At 41.2% G+C, this 23,546-nt stretch overlaps 1 protein-coding gene across 1 annotated transcript; it reads left to right on the top strand.

Moving 5' to 3' along the window:
* On the top strand, window positions 14,876–22,228 carry CCDC70 (coiled-coil domain containing 70). Its single transcript, XM_005687471.3, has 2 exons — window positions 14,876–14,895; window positions 21,355–22,228. Exon 2 carries the CDS (start codon window positions 21,435–21,437, stop codon window positions 22,101–22,103), a length of 669 nt encoding a protein of 222 aa, XP_005687528.1. The 5' UTR covers window positions 14,876–14,895; window positions 21,355–21,434; the 3' UTR covers window positions 22,104–22,228.

Genomic DNA, 23,546 nt, shown 5'->3' with positions numbered 1-23,546 from the left:
AAAGAACATGGAACTATATTCAACATCCTGTGATAAACCATAACGGAAAAGAATATCGAATATATATATATGGATGGATGGATAACTGAGTCACTTTGCTGTACAGCAGAAATTAACACAACATTGTAAATCAACTATACTTCAATAAAATGTTTTTTAAAGAGTTGGCCCCTCTTCCTTTGTGCCCGCCCTCCCCCCAACCCCGCTAGCCCCGGTGGACCCTGAGCACACTTCTGGCACCTTTCACACTAGCACTGGGTTGTGTCCATTTCGTCTCCATTTGCATACTGGGGACTCCTCCACCCTTAACACTGAGTGAGCACAGGGTTTGATGCTTAATTAGCTAGCCCTCAATAAGTATTTGTTGAATAAATGAATGAATGATTGAATCTTACTCTGATTCTTATATGTGAATTCTTACTTATGAATCTTATACATGAAGATTTATCATGCATAACAGATTTTTTTTTTCAATGTGAAACTGGTGCATTTTCATTCCTCTTAACTTATAATGCCTTAGTGAAGAACTGAGCAAGTTATCAGTGTTCAGATTATCTATGATTGCACGACTGCTCCAAGTGGCAAAAAAACAGCAACGATCATTTATTATTATTATATCTCTCAGCCCTGGGGGTTGACTGGGCTCAGCAGACAGATGGTGGCTGGCATTGCGGTCATCAGTAAGCTTCCTCATTCACATGGATCATGGTGACTGATGCTCGCTGGGGCTGGGACTCAGCTGGGGATGTCAGTCAGAACACCACATGTGGCCTCTGCATGGGCCCTGGGCTTTTTCCCAGCTTGGAGGCATGTACTAAGAGAGGGAGAACCCCAGGAATCTGTACACTTGTTATGATTTAGCCTCAGAAATGGTGGTTTGCTGGTAAATGTTTGACAACCAGCTCTGTGTGTTTGTGTATAATTATGACTGTAGCATTTGCTGGCTTCTGTGGGTGGCAAGGAAAAGACACAGGTTCGATCCCTGCGTCAGGAAGATCCCCTGGAGGAGGGCATGGCAACCCACTCCAGTATTCTTGCCTGGAGAACCCCATGGACAGAGAGAGGAGCCTGGCGAGCTACAGTCCATGGGGTCACACAGAGTCAGACATGACTGAAGTGACTTAGCATGCAGCCCATGACATAAATAATCCCACCCTGGCTATTTTCAGGCTACTGGCATGACTCCACTGGGCATGGAGCTGGGGAAGGATGCGCATGGTCGCTGGCTCGCAGGCACAAGGGCTCCAGCACTCACACGGCACCACTTTCTCTGTGCCCTGTTGATTGATCCACAGGCCCACCCAGGTTCAAGGGGGAGGAGACAGACTCTGCCTTTTGATGGAGCACTGGCAAAGTCACAGTATAAGGAGAGGAAGGCATGAGGGATCCTGGCAAGGCCATCTTTGGAAAATCCAATCTACTGTAACCACCAAAACCAAAAAATCCCGAGGAATGCACAGAAGAAAATGTGACGTGCACACAACCTCCAGAGGATAGGCTGGTGAGTAAAGTCTGTCTTCTGCTGGAAGAGGATGGGACAGAGAGGTAAGAGCGAAACCTCTCCTGGGGTAAAACATATGGTGGTGAGGAGCAAACGCACAGAAACAAAAGCAGAAGCAGAGATACACAGAGAGAAAATCTGCAAGGGGAGATCCTTTCTCCTGCTTCGATTTGAAACTCTAGAACTTCATTCAATAACTGTTTATTCCATGCCAGACACTGCTGGAATGAAGTAGTAAACAAAACAGAAATCCCTACGGTATCAGTTTTCTGGAGTTGCCATCACAAAGTACCATATGGGTAGTTTAAATAACAGAGATCAATTTTTCTCACAGGTCTGGAGGCTTGGCGCCCAAGCCCCAGGTGTCGTCAGGTTTCCTTCCTTCTGAGGTCTCTCTCCTTGGCTTGTACTTTTACTCCTGTGCTCTTTTTTGGCTACACTGGGTCTTTGTTGCTGCACGTGGGCTTTGTCTCGTTGTGGTGAGTGGGGGCTACTCTTCATTGTGGTGCACAGGCTTTTTACTGCGGTGGCATCTCTTGTAGCAGCGCTCAAGCTCGAGAACTCAGGTACACGGGCTCTGATGCTCCACAGCAAGTGGGATCTTTCCAGACCAGGGATCAAACCCATGTCTCCTGCATTGCAGGTGGATTCCGCCAGGGAAGCCCCCTCCCTGGGTCTTCAGGGAGCCTTCACACAGTCTTTCCTCTGTGTGTTTGTGTCCTAATTTCCTCTTCTTATAAGGACACCTGTTGTATTGGATTAGGGCCCACTCTAATAACCTCCTTTTCACTTCATTAACCAACCCACTTCAGTATTCTTGCCTGGAGAACCCCATGGACAGAGAAGCCTGGCAGACTACATACAGTCCATGGACACGACTGAAGTGACTTAGCATGCATGCACGCTTGCAATCTACCTCTTTACAAAGAAGGATCTCCAAATACAGTCACATTCTGGGGGATCAGGACTTCAGCATATGAAATCCAGGGGCACACAACTCATCCTGTAACACGCTCATGAAGGTTATACTCTAGGACTCCACGTCATGTCCTTTTAGCAACATCATGTGGCTGAGGCCATAGAAATGGTGGCAAGGGATGCCCAGAGGGACACCTGCAGCATAAACATGGACTTCAAGGTGCGATCAACTCTGCGGAACAGTTCAAGCTCCCTAGCTACCCGGTAGATCAGGATGTTGCTATTCTCCAAGTTAGACATATTCTGACACAGTTTTTCACCTCTGTTTCCTGTTTCCCTCATCCTCCTCCCAAGAACCCTTCCCCACTAGACCTCAGGCTCTGCTTCTAGACCACCTTACGTATATAAGATAGTCACACTGCACTGCGTCAAAAGGCACGTGATAAATGGTTGACCCACACTTTAGGGTATTAAATTAACCCCTGGATAAGAATGATAGTCTGATCCGTCCATCATACAATGGTACACTTCTATATTCCACTTAGACATAGAACCTGTTTCATTATCTGAGACAGTACAAATGTCTAGTTTCCCCATCAATCATTTATCTAAAGGTTTTAAAAACTACAAAAATGTCCAAAATATCATTATGAATGTGAGACAGAAGTTTCTTTCTGATTCTATCACTCCTTCTATATGTATCAGCCAAGGTTCTTCTGCAAATTTTTCCCACATCAACTGGGACTGTTTTTGGCAGCATGGTCTAGTTTCTAAATGAAAGGCAGCATACATTGTTCATTCTTTCAACTGCCCTTTAATTTTCAAATATTCTTTTAATTTTCTAATTTTCAGAGTGGTTGAGTTAATAGCCTTAATTGTACTTTCAGTGGTGACAAACGAATTTTTCTGTCTGTTTAAATCATTAGTATCATTGCAGATTCATGGATTTTAGAGACTGAATAGATTTCACTCAACCACAAGCATTATTCTTTTCAAGGGTCAAATTCTCACAATTTTGGTCAGTGGGAACCTACTCAAGTTGGCTCCTTTAGACATGACAAGAAAACTTCCCTGATTTCTGGGAAAACTTGTCTCAGGTTCTCTTTGTACCTTCCTTTTCCTATATCTAGAAATAGTCATTTAACATTGGCACCCTGGTTCCTCTTGGTAGGGGGATGGTATTCAAGGCTGAGGGAGATATTCATGGTTTCTGGAATACTGTTGCTATTAGTCCATTACAATAAGCAGAGATACACATGCATATGTTTAAAATCATGCTGCTACTGCTAAGTCGCTTCAGTCGTGTCCGACTCTGTGCAACCCCATAAACAGCAGCCCACCAGGCTACCTCATCCCTGGGATTCTCCAGGCAAGAACACTGGAGTGGGTTGAAATCGTGAGTTCATTAAAAATTTTAAATTTAATACTACATAGCATTTTATTTTACTTCCTTGAAATTATAATCGTGCATCTTTTCTCTTATATTGAAAACTTGATTCAATTACTTAGATGCTGTGTCATATAATAGAAAGTTTCAAAACTAACAATACCAACACTACTAAAGAAATAAAACGACCAAGGCAAGATTCGAAATTTCTTTGTAGCTCCACCCAAGATGTTTTTTGATGTGGACCATTTTTAAAGTCTTTATTGAATCTGTTACAATATTGTCTCTGTTTTATGTTTTGGCTTTCTGGCCAGGAGGCGTGTGGGATCTTAGTTCCCTGATCAGGAACTGAACCCACACCCACTGTACTGGAAGGCAAAGTCTTTCACCGCTGGATTGCTGGGGAAGTCTCTCTTTGTAGCTCTTTTCATCCTTCAATATATCTCACTAAGGAGTTAGAGTCAAAATATTGTGCCCTAAAGTCAGGTGAAATAAATCCTTCCTCCTCTGTGTGTTTATGGTACTATTAGATATATGGTTATCCTCATGTGTTTGTATCTAATATTAATAATTTTTTTCACAATTATTTAAAGACCAAAACCTTCTAGAAGGATATTCACAAAGAAGTCTTGCTTCTACCCCTACCTCCTCCATTGTTTCCCTCAAAAATAACCATTTGTATTAATTTGGTGTTTTTCTTTGAGTACTGCTTTGTGCAAATGTAAGGAAACACATAGGTATACACTCTTATTTTCTTTCTTACACAATATGTAGCAGTATTCTGCACCTTGTTTTTCTCACTTTATATATCTTGATGATCTCTTCGTATCAACACACTGAAGCCTTTGCCCAATTTTTAACAGCTGCATAGTACTCTGTGTGACCATGCCATAGTTTAATCAAGCTGTTCCCGACTGCTGGAAAATTGGCTTCTGTACAATCTTTTTGCAGTCACAAATAATATCCACAAGGAATTAAATTAGCTTTTACAAGTATTATTTTGTACTTGTATAAGTGTACCTGGGGCTTCCCCAGTGGCTTAGAGGTAAAGAATCCATCTGTGATGCAGAAGACACAGGAGCCATGGGTTCGGTCCCTGGGTTGGGAAGATCCCTTGGAGGAGTACATGGCAACCCACTCCAGTATTCCGGCCTGGAAAATCCCATGGATGGAGAAGCCTGGCAGCACGCTACAGTCCATAGGGTCACAAAGAGTCGGACACGGCTGAAGCGACAGCATGCACGCACACATGCACACACCTGTGTACCTGGGAGACAGACTTCTAGACATGGAACTGCTGAGTCAATAGATAAATGTATCTATAATTTTGTTGGACACCGACAAATGTACCTCTATAGGGACTGGAGGTGCTGGATTCCTACCAGCACTGTAAAGGGGGAGCCATTTTCTTACAGTTTCACTAACAGTATATTGTCAAATTTTTGGATTTTTGCCAATCTGATAGGAGAGAAATGCAATGTTTATTTTCAATTTCATTTCCCTATAACTGAGGTTGGAAATTTTTTTCATATGTTAAAGAGCTATTTGCACTTGTCTGCAATCAATTTATTCACATCCTTTGGTCATTTATATATTGGGTTATTAGTCATTTTCTGCTCGATTTCAGAAAGCTCTTCATAAAATAAGCACTGCGGATAACAGCAACAAAACAAAGTCTGCCTTCACAAGGCCAACTTCCCAAGAATGATTCCTTTCTATGACTGTGCTGCCAGGAAGAATTCTCTTCTTTCAACCCAGAGACTGAGGCCATAGGCAATGATGATTAATGAAGTTGCCATTGCCATCATTTGTGAGCAATTTTCCAAATTGACCTAATCTTCCAGGAAAATAATCTATGTTCCTAAAGGAATAAATCAATTTCCCAAAGTATAGGAATGTGCACTCATACAACTATCATGTTCTCAGAAATATTTATAGAAATGAGATTTTATGATATATTATTACATGAAAGGGCAAGCCATAGAACAGTATGCACAGCATAAAACCAACTGTTTAGAGTCTATCTAGCTGTAAGTGCAGGAAAAACTTTGGAAGACACTACCCCAAAGTGTTTGCAGTGGTTACCTCTGAGTATTGGGATTATGGATGATTTTTAATTTTCTTCTTCATCTTTGTTCTATTTTCTAATATTTCCTTTTTACCGTGAATCTGTATTGCTTTGAAGACTAACAAGATTGACAACACTGTTTTTTAAATAACAGATTGAAAAAAATTCAGTTAAACTTTATGTCTTGAGTGAAAAGGAGCAGTTGATTTGCAGCAAAGTATAAGAGAGAAAAGCTTATCTTTTCCAATAATGTGAGCTCACTGATGCTGAGGATCAATTTATTTTTTAGTGCCCATTCACATTTAACAATAGTAATCACATTTACTATTTGCTCCAGAGACTTTAAGATTTACTTAGAGTAATAAACATTTTACGAATTGTGAATCACTGAGGATCCCAACATTTTATGCAAGAATACCACCAGCTCATCTAAATCAACTCTATTTCAACTTTAAATTTCTAATCAGTGCCTGGTCACTTTTGGGGCATTGAGACCAGGTACCTTAGCCCTGTCCTTACTTTCTCCATCTTCATCCCATGCAGCCATCTGATAACCTGTTGAGTCTTTCTTCGAAATATTCCTTGTAGCGTCTACATCTATTCCTCTCTGACTCACCAGCTAAAATACTACTCATGGTTCAGATTACTTCCATTATTACAGTAACTTTCTGCATTAGAAAAGAATGGTTAAAAAGCAATGAATAAAGAAATAATTCAACCTTTAAGCCTGGGAAAAGGATACCTCAATGCAGTAAGTTAAAAAATATATATTAATGAAAAGGCAGAGGATTCCTACACAAATGAAGGAACAAATTAGAAACACAGAAGTCAAAAAAATGAAGAGGAAATAGGCAAACTACCTGAAAAAGAATTCAGAATAATGATAGTAAAGATGACCAAAAACCTTGAAAACAGAATGGAGAAAATGCAAGAATCAATTAACAAAGATCTAGAAGAATTAAATAATAAACATACAGAGACAAACAACACAGTTACTGAAATAAAAATACTCTAGAAGGAATCAAGAACAGAATATCTGAAGCAGAACAATGAATCAGTGAGCTGGAAGAAAAAATGGTGGAAATAACTTCTGAAGAGCAGAATATAGTAAAAAGAATGAAAAGAACTGAGGATAGTCTCAGAGACCTCTGGGACAATATCAAATGCACCAACATTCGAATTATAGGGGTCCCAGAAGAAGAAGAGAAAAAGAAAGGGTATGAGAAAATTTTGAAGAGATTATAGTTGAAAATTTCCTCAACATTGAAAAGGAAATAGTCCATCAAGTCCAAGAGGAACAGAGAGTCCCATACAGGATAAACCCAAGGAGAAACATGCCAAGACATATACTAATCAAACTAACAAAGTCTAAACACAAAGAAAGAATATTAAAAGCAGCAGGGAAAAGCAACAAACAAAATACCAGGGAAACCCCATATGTTTAACAGCTGATCTTTCAGCAGAAACTCTGCAGGCCAGAAGGGAATGGCAGGATATATTTAGAGTACTTAAAGGGATTAATCTACAATCAAGATTACTGTACCCAGCAAGGATCTCATTCAGAATTGATGAAGAAATAAAAAGCTTTACAGACAAGAAAGTTATGAGAATTCAGTACCACCAAACCAGCTTTATAACAAATGTTAAAGGGACTTATACAGTCAAGAAATACAAGAGAAGGAAAAAGATCTACAAAATCAACCCCAAACAATTAACACAATGGCAACAGGAACATATATATCAATAATGACTTTAAATGTAAATGGATTAAATGCTCCAACCAAAAGACACAGACTGGCTGAATGGATACAAAAAAAGGACATATATATGCTGTCTACAAGAAACCCACTTCAGACCTAAAGACACATATAGACTGAAAGTGAGAAGATATAAAAATATATTCCAGGCAAATGGGAAGCTAAAGAAAGCTGGAGTAGCAATCCTCATATCAGACAAAAAGACTTAAAATAAAGATTACAAGAGACAAGAAAGGATACTACATAATGATCAAGGGATCAACACAAGAGGAAGATATAACAATTGTAAATATCTATGCACCCAACATAGGAGCACCTCAATACATAAGAAAAATAATAACAGACATAAAAGGAGAAATTGACAGTAACACAATAATAGTAAGAGAATTTAACACCCAATTCACACCAACAGACAGGTCATCAAAACAGAAAATTAATAAGGAAACACAAGTCAAATGATACATTAAATGAGATGGATCTCATTGATATCTTCAGGACATTCCATCCAAATGCAGAAGAATACACATTCTTCTCAAGTGCACATGGAACATTCTCCAGGATAGACCATGTCTTGGGTCACAAATCAAACCTCAGTAAATTCAAGAAAATTGAAATCGTATCAAGCATCTTCTCTGACCATAATGCTATGAGACTAGATAAAAACTGTAAGGAATACAAACACATGGAGATTAAACAGCACATTTCTAAATAAACAACAGGTTACTGAAGAAATCAAAAGGGAAATCAAAATATTTCTAGGAACAAATGACAATGAAAACACGACAACTCAAAACCTATGGGATGCAGCAAAAGTAGTTCTCAGAGGAAAGTTTATAGCAATACAATCCTACCTCAAGAAACAAGAAAAACATTGAATAGTCAACACAGCTTTACACCTAAAACAACTGGAAAAAGAAAAACCCCAAAATTGAACCCCAAAACTGATAGAAGGAAAGAAATCATAAAGATCTGAGCAGAAATAAATGAAAAAGAAATGAAAGAAACAATAGTAAAGATTAATAAAACTAAAAGCTGGTTCTTTGAGAAGATAAACAAAATTGATAAACCTTTAGCCAGACTCATCAAGAAAAAAAGAGAGAAGAATCAAATCAACACAATTAGAAATGAAAAACGAGAGGTTACAACAGACAATGCAGAAATACAAAGGATTATAAGAGACTATTATGAACAACTATGTGGCAATAAAATTGATAACCTGGAAGAAATGAACAGATTCTTAGAAAAGTTCAATCTTCCAAGACAACCACGAAGAAATAGAAATTATGAACAACCTAACTATAAGCACAGAAATTGAAGCTGTGATAAAAAATCTTCCAGAAAACAAAAGCCCAGGACCAGATGGCTTCACAGGAGAATTCTATCAAACATTGTGAGAAGAGCTAATGCCTATCTTTCTAAAACTCTTTCAAAAAACTGCAGGGGAAGGAACACCTCCAAATTCATTCTACGAGGCCACCATCACCCTGAAAACCAAAACCAGATAACCTGATAAAAACAGAGAAAAGGAAAACTACAGGCCAATATCACTGATGAACATAGATGCACAAATCCTCAGCAAAATTTTAGCAAACAATTCAGCAACACATCAAAAAGCTCACACACCATGATCAAGTTGGGTTTATTCCAGGGATACAAGGATTCTTCAATATACACAAATCAAACAATGTGATACACCATATTAACAAATTGAAAGATAAAAAACATATGATAATATCAATAGATGCAGAAAAAGCCTTTGAAAAAATTCATCACCCATTTATGATTCAGTTCAGTTCAGTCACTCAGTCATGTCCGATTCTTTGCAACCCCATGAATCGCAGCACGCCAGGCCTCCCTGTCCATCACCAACTCCCGGAGTTCACTCAGACTCACATCCATCGAGTCAATGATGCCATCCAGCCATCTCATCCTCTGTTGTCCCCTTCTTCTCCTGCCCCCAATCCCTCCCAACATCAGAGTCTTTTCCAGTGAGTCAACTCTTTGCATGAGGTGGCCAAAGTATTGGAGTTTCAGCTTTAGCATCATTCCTTTCAAGGAACACCCAGGGCTGATCTCCTTTAGAATGGACTGGTCAGATCTCCTTGCAGTCCAAGGGACCCTCAAGAGTCTTCTCCAACACCACAGTTCAAAAGCATCAATTCTTCAGCGCTCAGCTTCCTTTACAGTCCAACTCTCACATCCATACATGACTACTGGAAAAACCATAGCCTTGACTAAATGGACCTTTGTTGGCAATGTCTCTGCTTTTTAATGTGCTATCTAGGTTGGTCATAACTTTCCTTCCAAGAAGTAAGCGTCTTTTAATTTCATGGCTGCAGTCACCATCTGCAGTGACTTTGGAGTCCAAAAAGATAAAGTCTGACACTGTTTCCACTGTTTCCCCATCTATTTGCCATGAAGTGATGGGACCAGATGCCATGATCTTCGTTTTCTGAATGTTGAGCTTTAAGCCAACTTTTTCACTCTCCTCTTTCACTTTCATCAAGAGGCTCTTTAGTTCTTCTTCACTTTCTGCCATAAGGGTGGTGTCATCTGTATATCTGAGGTTATTGATATTTCTCCTGGCAATCTTGATTCTAGCTTGTGCTTCTTCCAGCCCAGCATTTCTCATGATGTACTCTGCATATAAGTTGAATAAGCAGGGTGACAATACACAGCCTTGACATACTCCTTTTCCTATTTGGAACCATTTATGATTAAAACTCTTCAAAAAATGAGCATAGAAGGAACATATCTTAACACAGTAAGGACCATATATGATAAGCCTACAGCAAGCATTATTCTCGATGAAAAACTGAAGACAATCCCCCTAAGATCAGGAACAAAACAAGGGTGTGCACTTTCATCACTATTATTCAATATAGTTCTGGAAGTCCTAGCTACAGCAATCAGAGAAGAAAAAGAAATAAAAGGAATCCAGATTGGAAAAGAAGAAGTAAAGCTCTCACTGTTTGCAGATGACATGATACTGTACATAAAAAACCCTAAAGCTAATCAGTGCATTTAGCAAAGTTTCAGGATACAAAATCAATACACAGAAATCACTTGCATTTCTATATACTAACAATGAAAAATCAGAAAGAGAAATTAAGGAATCAATCCCATTCACCATTGCAACAAAAAAATTAAATATTTAGGAATAAACTTAACCAAGGAGACAAAAGAACTGTACACAGAAAATTATAAGACAGTAATGAAAGAAATCAAAAATTACATAAACAGATGGAGAGATATTCCATGTTCCTGGGTAGGAAGAATCAATATTTTGAAAGCAACTAAACTACCAAATACAATCTACAGATTCAACACAATCCCCATCAATTTACCAGTGATATTTTTCACAGAACTAGAACAAAAAACTTCACAATTCATATGGAAACACATAAGACCCCAAATAGCCAAAGTAGTCTTGAGAAAGAAGAATGGAGCTGGAGGAAACAACCTTCCTGACTTCAGATTATACTACAAAGCTACAGTCATCAAGACAGTATGGGACTGGCATGAAAACAGAAACATAGACCAATGGAACAAGATAGAAAGCCCAGAAATAAACCCATGCACCTGTGGGGACCTTATATTTAACGAAGGAGGCAAGAATACATGATGGGGCAAAGACAGCCTCTTCAATAAATGGTGCCGGGAAAACTGGACAGCTACAGGGAAAAGAATGAAGTTAGAACACCTCCTAACACCATACACAAAGATAAACTCAAAATGGATTAAGGATCTAAATGTAAGACCAGAAACTATAAAACTCTTAGAGGAAACCTTAGGCAGAACGCTCGATGACAAAAATCAAAACAAAATCCTCTGTGACCCACCTCCTAGAGTAATGGAAATGAAAACAAAAGTAAACAAGTGGGACCTGATTAAACTTAAAAGCTTTTGCACAGCAAAGGAAACTACAGGCAAGATGAAAAGACAACCCTCAGAATGGGAGAAAATAATAGCAAATGGAACAACTGGCAAAGGATTAATTTCCAAAATATACAAGCAGCTCATACAACTCAATGCCAGAAAAACAACCAACCCAATCAAAAAGTGGGGAAAAGACCTAAACAGACATTTCTCCAGAGAAGACATACAGATGGCTAACACACACATGAAAAGATGCTCAGCATCGCTCACTATTAGAGAAATGCAAATCAAAACCACAATGAGATATCACCTCAGACCAGTCAGAATGGCCATCATCAAAAAGTGTACAAAAAATAAATGCTGGAGAGGGTGTGGAGAAAAAGGAATTCTCTTGCACCGTTGGTGGGAATGTAAATTAATGTAGCTGCTATGGAAGATGGTATGGAGACTCCTTAAAAAGCTAGGAATAAAACCACCATATGACCCAGCAATCCCACTCCTGGCATACACCCTGAGGCAACCAAAATTGAAAAAGACACATGTATCCCATTGTTCACTGCAGCACTATTTACAACAGCTAGAACATGAAAGCAACCTAGATGTCCATCAACAGATGAATGGATAAAAAAAAGTTGTGGTTCATATACACAATGGAATATTACTCAGCCATAAAAAGGAACACATTTGAGTCAGTTTCAATGAGGTGGATGAACCTAGAACCTATTATACAGAGGAATTATAATACAGAAAGAGAAGTATACAGAAAGAGAAATATAAATATCATATTCTAGTGCATATGTATATACACGAAATCTAGAAAAATGGTAGCGAAGAATTTACTTACAGGGCAGCAGTGGAGAAAGACATAGAGATTGGACTTGTGGACATGGGGAGATGGGAGGAGAGGGTGAGATGTGTGGAAAGAATAACCTGGAAAACATATTACCACACGTAAATTAGACAGCCAACAGGAATTTGCTATATGGCTAAGAAACTCAAACAGGGGCTCTATATCAACCTAGAGTGGTGGGGTGGGGAGGAAGATGGGAGGGAGGTTCAACAGGGAGGGGATATATGTATACCTATGGCTGATTCAGGTTGAAGTTTGACAGAAAACAACAAAATTCTGTAAATCAATTATCCTTCAATAAAAAATAAATTTATAAAAAGCAATGAATCAGGAATCTCAGAATGACTAAATAAGGGGACAGGATGGGTTTTGTTGTTGTTTTTTGGTCTTTAAGTCGTGTCAGACACTTTGTGACCCAATGGACTACAGCACACCAGGCTCTTCTGTCCGCCAGTATCTCCTGGAGTTCACTCAAATTCATGTCCACTGAGTTGGGTATGCTATCTAACCATCTCATCCTCTGCTGCCCCCTTTTTCTTTTGTCTTCAGTCTTTCCCAGCATCAGGACCTCTTCCAATGAGTTGGCTTTTCAAATCAGGTGGCCAAAGTATAACCACTGACTTGTAAACAAGTCACTGAAAAGCAGTTTACTGAAAAGCTCTATCCACAGGACTTGTCTTTATCTGACCTAATGCAATGCTTAGTTTATGCAAACAACTCTAGTCTTAAGGCATTTGTCCAAAAAAAAAAAAAAAAAGAGTGCCATTGTTTAATATCACAGCTGCCTGAGGCAGTGTTACTTAGCTTGGGCTAGTAAGAGGCTGACCAATAATAACTGGGGAATAAGATAGAAGCTTTATAAAGAATTCGGAGATATTTCTGGGAATCTGGAAGGTCACAAGCATGTGAGTGTGCACATGCCCAAAAAAGTGAGGAGGCTGTAATTCCATACCTTAGATTGACCTTGAGGTCCTGCATAAGCAGGAAGTGAAAGCTAAGGCAAGGATTGTAAACAGCCTGCATGAGCATTGAAGGCATGTCCCAACACATGCAAGCACGTGCAAACACACACACACACACACACACACACACAAAGGGAGGGAGACTAATCAGTTCAAGAAGAGTTCTTAGTTCAATTATTAGCTCACCACTAAGCATCAAGCAAACTTCAGTGGCCACGGGCAACAAAAAATACAAACTTTCTAGAATTAGTCCAGGAAAAATTAACGAAACAAATAGTAATAATAACAAAAACACAACAAACTTGATGAGGGGGAAATCTCATTTCCAGAATGATCACATTGTAATATTTAAGATTATATTATTTTCAATGTTCACTTTTTAACAAAAAGTGTCATGACATGCAAAGAAACAAGAAAGAATGGCTCATACCCAGGGGGGAAAGGGAGTCAATAGAAACTATGATTCATGTCAATGTATGGCAAAACCAATACAGTATTATAAAGTAAAATAAAGTAAAACTAAAAAGTTAAAAAATAATAATAAAATAAAACACTGGTACAGAGGAAAAAAAAAGAAACTATGATTCTGAGTTATTTTCTTTTTGGTTAAAAACTGTCTCTGAGGAAGTGCAAATGTTAACTTACTAGACCAAGACATGAAACAGCTATTATAAATGTGATCAAAGGTCTAAAAGAGGCCATGCCTAAAGAATTAAAGGTAAGCATGAGAATGATGTATCAATAAAGAAAATTTATTTTTTTAAAAGAACCAAATAGAAATTCTGGTCTTACAAATGAAAAACAGAGGGGCTCACAGCAGATTTGAACTGGCAGAAGGAAGAATCAGTGAACTTGAAGACAGGTCAATTAAGATGATCCAGCCTAAGCAACAGAAAGGCACAAGAGTAGAGAGAAATGAACAGAGCCTCAGAGATTGGTGGGACACCATCAAGCTACATATGATACAGATACATATGTATGATAGGAATCTTAGGAGGAGAGAAAGAAAGAGGAAGAAAGGTTATTTGAAGAAATAACCGTAAACTTCTCAAATGTGAGGAAAATCTGCATCAAATCTCTACATCTAAGAAGCTCCACAAACTTGAAGCAGTACAAACCCAAAGAGGCCCACATTTCAACACATCGCAGTCAAACTGTCAAAAGAGAGAGAAAAAGAGGGAATCCTGAAAGCAGCAAAAGAAATGGTTCATGACATTCAACCCTCTCCCCACTCCACTGAACGTTATTCCCTGGAAGACTGCTCCTGGACACGATCCAGGTAGAATGTGAGGTAACAATCATTTGCAAGTCATCAACAGTGCCGGCCTATTGATGAAGTCAAAGATGGAAGATGAAGTCTTTCCAGGTTCTTCCTCCCTCTTTAGAGTCTCTCATTTGGGGTCCTATCTGGGCCCTCTCGACCCTGTGAGTCAGGACTGAGAGGGAACAGAGGGGTCTTTGCAAACAGTGTTAGGGGAGCCTGTCAAAGTGACATCACTAGAGATCTGATGTGACAATGATTGCCTGCCCTCTGAGGGCTGCAGAACTTGCCCAGTTGGGAAACAGCTAAGCAGTAAGTAACTGTTGGCTTTAGATTGGGTAGGGTTAGTTCTAAACATAGCGAAATAAGTTCCTAGCCTTGACTTATAAGATTGAAGATTAGAGATGTGTCTTTGACTCATGTTTTTATACCCATATAGACACACATTTACAGTTTTATATTGTACTTTATATCTAAATGGGCAATCTATGTATTTGACACGGTACTTATTTTATCTCTTTCTCAAAGATAATTGAAGTGGTAATAAGGAAAACTTTGGCGATTAATTTTTTCCAACATTCTAACCCAGAAAGACTGCCATTCAGTCAGCTGATGTTTAGTGAACATCTATTATGTACCAGACGTGCTAAACGCAGCACAGACAGATGGGAGATGATGCGTTCCTAGCAGGAAGGAGGCAGGTGAGACGGGGGTGGGGTGGGTAGGGAGGATGTTTGCTCAGTCTGAACTTGGTGGAGGAGTATTGGGTTTCAGGAGAAGCTGCCTAAGAGAGGGGACTCCTTGAGTCTTGAAGTGTTAGCTGAACGAAGGGAAGTGGATTTGGGCAAGACTATCCAGGGAGAGAGAACAGCATGGCATAGAAGTGGGGAAAACTCAGCGTTTGAGGAATTCCAGGTGACCAGAGCACAGGTGTTAGGGGAGATGGCTGAGAGGTAAGGCTAAAATGTTTGTAGGGGTGGATCATGACTGTCCTGACATGCACTGTGAGAAGACTGAAAATGATACAAAATAGTAGCTATAGTCATCCTTATTTCCTATGTATTGAGGACTTGCTTGTGTCAGGCACTGTACTTGGCACTCAACATACCAATTTACTACCCACAAGAGCCCTATGAGGTAGGTTCTGCTTGAAATGGATAAAATATATCCTGTTGGGAAAAGGAGTCCACAAAGAGACTAGAACCATCAGGGACGTGGGAGGAGAACATAATGGCCCGGCGTTATAGACGTCAAGGGGAAAGGAGTTTCAAAAAGGATTCATGTCCAGTGCTGCCAAGAGGTCAGTAAGGTAAGGACTGAACAACCAGTGGGTCACTGGTGATCTGAAGAGACAGTGTTTTGGTGAACTTACGGGGCACAAGATTGCTGAAGCATGGTGGTGCAGATGCAATATAGGAATGGGGATGGCTGTTGTCAACTGCTCTTTTAAGAAGACTATTTAGAGTGTCGGGGTTTAGCCCCTGCAGGATTTAGGGGAACCTGAAGGAAAAACGGCGTCGGCGGATGATTTAGAGAGATAAGGAAAGAATATTGTAGATAAGAAAAGAGAGGAGAGAAAGAGGCTGATATTTTTTGGTTTATATAGAAAACCAATAAAACTCTGAGACAAGGAGTTTGTCTTGTTTATGGAGGCCACAGGTGTCTTTTGTCTCTTAAGGGAGTGAAGACGCAGAACGTCTTTTTGTTTAGATCTTAGAAACCTGGGCAGATAAGTCAACGTAGGGAGCCTCTATGTTTTAAGGGATCAGCCTGAAAAAGAGAGTAAGAAAGAGAAAAAAAAAAAAGAAACATGGGGTGACCAAGCTGTTTTGGTGAGCGAGGCCCGTTATTTTTATTTTTAAAAGGGTCTTTTATATCTTTATTTGTCTATAGAGGGAAATGAAAGATGTAAAGTCATATAGAGTCAGCCTAAACATTACATCTGTTTTCTCTTTATCGAAACCAGGATTTTTTTTGTATACCTTTTTCATAAATAATATTGTGTATATTATCTTTTGGCCTTGGAGGCCTGTGAACATTTCATGGCCCTCTTTTGAAAAAGGTTGTTCAATCAGAAAACTTATTTTTTTCAATTTTTTAAAAAAAAATATATTTTTAATCTATGTCAGCCTCAGAAAATGTTAAACAGTTATATTTTTCACGGAGTAAAGGTGTAGTGAGTTACAAGAAAAAACCAATTAGCTCAAAAGTCTGATGTGGTTAATTTTAAGGCTACACTTGTTTTTTTTACATTTCAACTATGTTAACTAATGTACTCTCACGTGCACAGTGGATAAGAGATATGGGAACTTTGTAACAAGCATTGGCCCAATAATGAAATCTTACACCAGCACTACTCTAATAATTTTTAACTCTTTAAAAGGCTCTATGTTTTAGGCTTTTTGTGTCTCTCACAGTTGGGAGGCTGTAAATAATTATATGTGTAGCTGTAAGAGTCTGGATATATCTGCCAAGCAAGCTAGAATGTTAACAGAGGGGGTTTGATTTGAAATATTTTTCTCATGTCCAGGAGACTTTTTAGCTATAGCCCTAAGTTGATTTTCTCTAGAGAAAGGTGGTCGGGGATAGCCCCCTGTTAATGTCTGAGGAGTCGGTGAAAGTCATGAAATAGTAAAACAGACAGATTTTGGTTTGGGGGTAGATGTTCGATAAGGGGGGCCCCTCGAGGCCTGATCTCGCCTTTGTCCGTCAGGCCTCTTCTTCATGACCTTTGCCATGGGCGGGATTCCCCATGCTGGCTCCCAGCATCAGAGAACTAGCAATAGAGAGGGAGAAGGCAATGGCACCCCACTCCAGTACTCTTGCCTGGAAAATCCCATGGACGGAGGACCCTGGTGGGCTGCCATCTATGGGGTCGCACAGAGTCGGACACGACTGAAGCGACTTAGCAGCAGCAGCAGACTTGAGCATGTGTTTGTGTGCTGAGAGGTCAGATTGAGCAGAGGGCAAGATGTGGACAGCTCGTGAGTTGAGGGATCACTGATGAAATTAAGGTCACCACGCAGTTGGGAGGAGATGGGGGAAAGCTTAGCCTTGCCTGGGAGCCCAGAGGGCATTCAAGATGGAGGTGGACGCCAAGAGAGTGAGCTGGAGGGGAATTCCAGTTGACGGACCTCTGTTTTCTTGATGATGCTTCTGAGAACAAGAAGTGCCCCTGAATACTTTTCTTATGTATATTTCTACAAAACACTTGCCACAATGAATGTCATAAGCAGATTTCCCCTGCTGCTCCCCACATGGGGAGTTAGATTCAGGAGAAAACTGTGTTCAGTGGGCCCTCAGTGCTCGCTGACCTTCAGTATGTAGCTTGCTCTATTCTCAAGGGACTCCATGGGCTGGGCCAGCTCCCGTGAGTTGACTTCTCCACTCAGCTTTGCGTTCTCTCTTCATTAAGGGAGACACGCTCGGTTTCTTTGAGGAGACCAGCCCTAAAAGTAGAGCCAACTAAAAGCAATGACTGATGTTAGACCTGCAGAAAGTGTGAGGCCAGAAAGAGCCACAAAATAACAGCTGGGGATCACATGGACGGGGTGAAATGTAGAACTGGGTGGTTATCGGTATCTATGGCATAAAGGAAAGAGGAATTTATTAAATTGTTTCAAGTGAATTCTCTAGCTTGTGCAAACACTGCTTATGGAATAAGAAATAAAATTCTAGTGTCATTTGGAAGGTGGTCACTGTCTGCACTGGGAGATGTACAGGAAATGCCGCAGAAGAAAGACAGAGACGCCTGCACAAATGTTTATTGTGCAGGGGACTCACTGGGGACAGACAGGTCCCACACAGAAAAGAAGACTTTTGTAAACTTTGCTTCATTGTCTTTTGAAACATAGATTATTGTCTTCAGTGACAACGTCCAATGTTTCTACATTTGCTTCTTCGTGTGGGTATCTATATTTTCCTTTAGCTGTAGGGTTGCATGAGGAGGGAAGATTTCATTTAAAATTAGTGACAAAGTTGCTAAATATTTTTGCCATCAGTCCAATGCTGGATACAAATGTCATCTCTCCCCCTCTCTCTCTCTCTCACACACACACACACACACACACACGCTGGCTATGTGTTCTTTCCTTCTCCCTCACTCCCTGCTCTTGAGTCAGAAACTAGAAAAAGAGGGAGAAAGTCTGTAAATCTCCTGAAAGGACTCACGATGCTCCATGGTGTTGTGGTGCTTGGCAAGGCCCACTGTGTGAGGCCAGACCCTGGAGGATGCTTCCAGAAAGCTCGACGTCGAAATCCAAACCCTTGTCTTCCCTGCACTCTAACTGCTGTATCACATTCAGACCTTTTCCTCATCTCTCAGCCCACCTTTGTTACCGGGATTTTTGTGGAGGGTTCTGACACCTGATACATCAGATAACGGCAGTGTGTGGACATCTCCTCCCCTCCTCCCTCATTCCTTCCTTCCTTCTTTCCTCCCCGCTATCTTTATTTATTCCTCCCTCCCAAGCTTTTATTTCACTGTGAAATACAGTACATTTACTACAGTATATAGAATATCCATAGACAACTTAGCACTTTTAAAAAAATAATGAGTACACACACCAGTGCCACCAAATAAAGAAATGGAATATGACTACTAGCCCCTCAGAAGCCAGCTCATATACCCACCCAATCACGACCCCTAGTATCCTACCTCCCCAACCCCTCCCTCACACACAAGTAATTACTATCTTTTTAAATTTTTATTTTATATTGGAGTTGATGTGGTAGGTTCAAGTGTACAGCAAAGTGATTCAGTTATACACACACGTATCTCTATTCTTTTTCAGATTCTTTTCCCATATAGGTTATTACAGAATGCTGAGTAGAGTTCCTTGTGCTATACAGTCTCAGTCTCTGTTGGTTATCTATTTTATGAATGTGTGTTAGTTGGCTCAGTCATACCCGACTCTTTGCAACACTATGGACTGTATAGCCCTCCAGGCACCTCTGTCCATGGGATTCTCCAGGCAAGAATACTGGAGTGGATTGCCATTCCCTTCTCCAGTTTTACACATAATGGTGTGTATATGTTAATCCCAACCTCCTATATAATTACCATCTTGATTTAATGGGATTTACTCCCTTGCCTGTCTCTTTTGTATTATCCCCTAAGAATATTGCCCTAAACAACAGAATTTAATTTTGCCTGTTTGAAAATTTTTCCTTCAAAGTCTCTGAGCCAGCTTCTTTCTTTCAGCATTCTGTTTACAAGGTTCATCTACATGGTTGCACGTAGCTATGCTCTCCATTGCACGAACAGACCACTACATTTGCACTCCATGTTATTGCTATGGTCACTGGATTGCTTACATTGTCGAGCCCTGTGAACAGAACTGCTTGAACGTTCCTGTGCACATAACCTGGACATAGTTCATATGCTGCCTCAGGGCACATATCTGGGAGCGAACCTACTGGGTCATATTGTGTCATTGTTCACTATTACTGGCTACCGTGTCAACAGTTCCTCTTTCCCACATCCTAGAAAACACTGTGTCCTCTTTCACATCTTGGTTTCAAACTTATGTTCCCAAAATAGACCCTCCTACTAAACTGACTCCTGTAGGTCGAAGGGTTTCATCTTCTGTTTCCCACATGGCTTGTAACAGAGGACATGCACATGTGTGGCCCCCTGCTTTGAGCACACCCATCAGAAGGTTATGAGCAACTCCCCAGTGAGAGAGCCAAAACCTCAGATATATTCTGGTTGATGCAACACAAATAAATCACTATGTGGCTGTGGCACTTGATTATTTAAAAGCAAAACAAAAACTGTCATATGTCTTAATTTATCATATTACACTTGTGTGCCCTGACATCCTAATTGAGAACCACTGACCTTGTTGGCCTGTTCTTTCAGTGGCCTTGAGCTTTGAATGTACTGACCACCTCTTTAGCCCAAAGCCATGATCATCCAGCATCTTTCTCTACCAAAGCTTGTCCCTCAAAAACACAAGCAGGAGGACAAAGAGAACAATGGTTAAAATTTCCCAATAATGGACCCACTTACCCTGTTGGTGGGAATGCAAACTGGTATGGCCATTATGAAGAACAAAATGAAGGTTTCTTAAGAAACTGAAAACAGAGCTAGCACATGATCCAGCAATCCCATTCCTAGGCATATATCCAGAGGAAAACATAGTTCGAAAGGATATGAGCACCCCATTGTATCCTGGCAGTATCACTGCAGTACTGCTTACAACAGCAGCACATGGAAGCAACCTAAATATCCATTAACAGAAGAATGGATAAAGCAGAACTGGTAGATATATACAATGGAACATTACTCAGTCATAAAAAAGGATGAAATAATGCTATTTGCAGCAACATGGATGCCCCCAGAGATTATCATACCAATTGAAGTAAATCAGAGAAAGACAAATATTATATGATATAATTTATATGTGGAACCTTAAAAAGAAAGATAAAATGAACTTATTTACAAAAGAGAAACAGACTTACAGACTTAGAGAACCAACTTATGATTACCATGGGGTAAGGGTTGGGGGGAGCGATGGATTGACATGTACACACTGCTATTATATAATATAGATAACCAATAAGAACCTACTGTGTAGAATAGGGAACTCTGCTCAATATTCTGTAATAACCTAAATGGGAAAAGAATTTGCAAAAGACTAGATACATGTAAATGTAAAAAAAGATGTAAGATTTTTTAAAAAAAATCTCAATAGTGCTACACAGACTCCAAGGCTTGCCCTCTGGGATGCTATATTCAAGGGTGTGTTCTTTCCCGTCCCCCCACAGGGTTGGACCAGCTGACCTGATCCTGGCCAGTGGCCCTGTCCTCCATCACAGCCACCCCGCCATCCGGGCCAACTGGGACTATGTTTCCCTTCAAGGTGAGAAAATGGATGGGGCTTGCCTGCTTCCGCTCGCTGGTGGTCTCCTCCTCTAGCATTCGCCAAAAAAAACTAATCCACAAGCTCCAGGAAGAAAAGGCCTTCCGCGAGGAGATGAGACACTTCCGGGAGAAGATCGAAGACTTCCGGGAAGAGATGTGGAATTTCCGGAGCAAGATGCGTGCCTTCCGCGGTGAGATCTTGGGCTTTTGGGAAGAGGATAGGCCTTTCTGGGAAGAGGAGAAAACCTTCTGGAAAGAGGAAAAAGCCTTCTGGGAAATGGAAAAATCTTTCCGGGAAGAAGAGAAGGCCTTTTGGAAAAAGTACCGAATCTTCTGGAAGGAAGACAGGGCCTTCTGGAAGGAGGACAACGCCTTGTGGGAAAGAGACCGGAACCTCCTTCAGGAGGACAAGGCCTTGTGGGAGGAAGAAAAGGCCCTGTGGGTGGAGGAGAGAGCCCTTCTGGAGGAGGAGAAGGTCCTCTGGGAGGATAAGAAGACCCTCTGGGAGGAGGAGAATGCCCTCTGGGAGGAGGAGAAGGCCGCCTGGGTGGAAGGGGTTGTTCCGGTTGTGGAGCAGCAGGTGCTGGAAGGCGGGCACCGCCACATCAGTGGCAGGCCCCGGTCGCCAGCCTCCTCCCGGGGCAGGGCGTGAGTGCAAGAGGCACTGGATTGGGACTCAAGTGGAGTCACACTCAGGGTGACCCCGCATGCCTAAAAAAAAAATGCTCTTATTTGTCTCCTGCCTTCAAAAGATCTAATAAAGTCCTGAGGAGAGGTCTGGAAAACCAACTTTTGTAGGGAGGGCCAGCTGCATTTTCCCAGGTCTTGTGATTCTCCGAGGTCACCGTCACATCCTCCACGGGCTATAACTGCTGTCCCTAGGGCTGGCAGCTCCGGCGAACCTGGCAGGAGTGGGTGGATGTGAGTGGAGGCCCTGGGCTCGCCTTAAAAAAGAGTCAGAAATGAAGTGGGGGGAGGTGCTCAGACAATGACAGTGAGAGATATGGAGGGCCAGAGAAGGGCAGAGACATTTCTGCCTCTGTCCATTCTGAGGTAGTCGTTTCTCCTCCACTCTGGGCAGTCTTGCCTGGCGAAGGAAATGGCAACCTACTGCAGTACTCTTGCCTGGAAAATCCCAGGGGTCGCGAAGACTCGACTGAGCGACTTCACTTTCGCGCGTTGGAGAAGGAAATGGCAATCCGCTCCAGTATTCTTGCCTGGAGAATCCCAGGGACAGAGGAGCCTGGTGGGTTGCCGTCTATGGGGTCGCACAGTGTCGGACACGACTGAAGCGACTTAGCAGCAGCAGCTGGGCAGTCTTGGAAGCCTGGGGCGGGTGGACAGCTCTCCAGAAAAGGCTGTAGTGGTGTTAACATTTCATTCGTGGGTTTTCCTCACCTGGCAGGCTATTTAGACACAGACAGCATCCCTTAATGACTCATTTGCTCACTGTTCCAGGTTTCCACCAAACTTTGCTTCCCATTCTCTGAGAAAGGGGCGTGGCATTAGGCTGAGGCTCTAGAGCTCCGCCCACTCCCCTTTTCTGATGCTGGACTCCTTGGACCAGGTGAGGCCACCTGCAAGGTGTAAGGGAGACCTCCTGCTCTATACTCCTATTAAATACTCAGGTCTCAGATACTTGTGTCTCTACATTATCAATCCCTTCCTTTGTGTTTCCCTTCTTCCACTCAATTAAAATGGCTGAGGGAAGTAGAACACTAAATGAATGTACGCTAATGTGATCAGCCATTACACACCCAGCTTCTCTTCTGGTGTCAGACTACATATATAGGCATTGATATGGAAGGGCCCAGAAGGTGAGTAGTAAGAAATGTCGAGGCCAACAGCTCTTGCTTCCCCTTTTCTTGGGCCTGGCTCTCACTCTCATTCATGCAGCCACTTATGTGCCCACCTTTACTACTTGACAAGCACGTTCACATCTGCCAGCTCATGTAACCTTCCTCACAACTCTGTAGGTTGACAGGGAAGGTCCATTGCACATGTGAAGAAAGAGACCTGGAGAAGCAGAGGGACTTCTGGTTGCAACCAGAAGGTCCAGAAGAAGAACCCACATTGTCTGCCAGTTGGTCCCATT

The sequence above is a fragment of the Capra hircus genome, chromosome 12 (assembly GCF_001704415.2).
Source record: "Capra hircus breed San Clemente chromosome 12, ASM170441v1, whole genome shotgun sequence".
NCBI classification, from domain to species: domain Eukaryota; kingdom Metazoa; phylum Chordata; class Mammalia; order Artiodactyla; family Bovidae; genus Capra; species Capra hircus.
This window is presented reverse-complemented; position numbering and strand designations above follow the sequence as displayed.

Coding starts and splice junctions, on each gene's coding strand:
- CCDC70 (XM_005687471.3), top strand. CDS start 21,435: ATGTTTCCCTTCAAGGTGAGAAAATGGATGGGGCTTGCCTGCTTCCGC.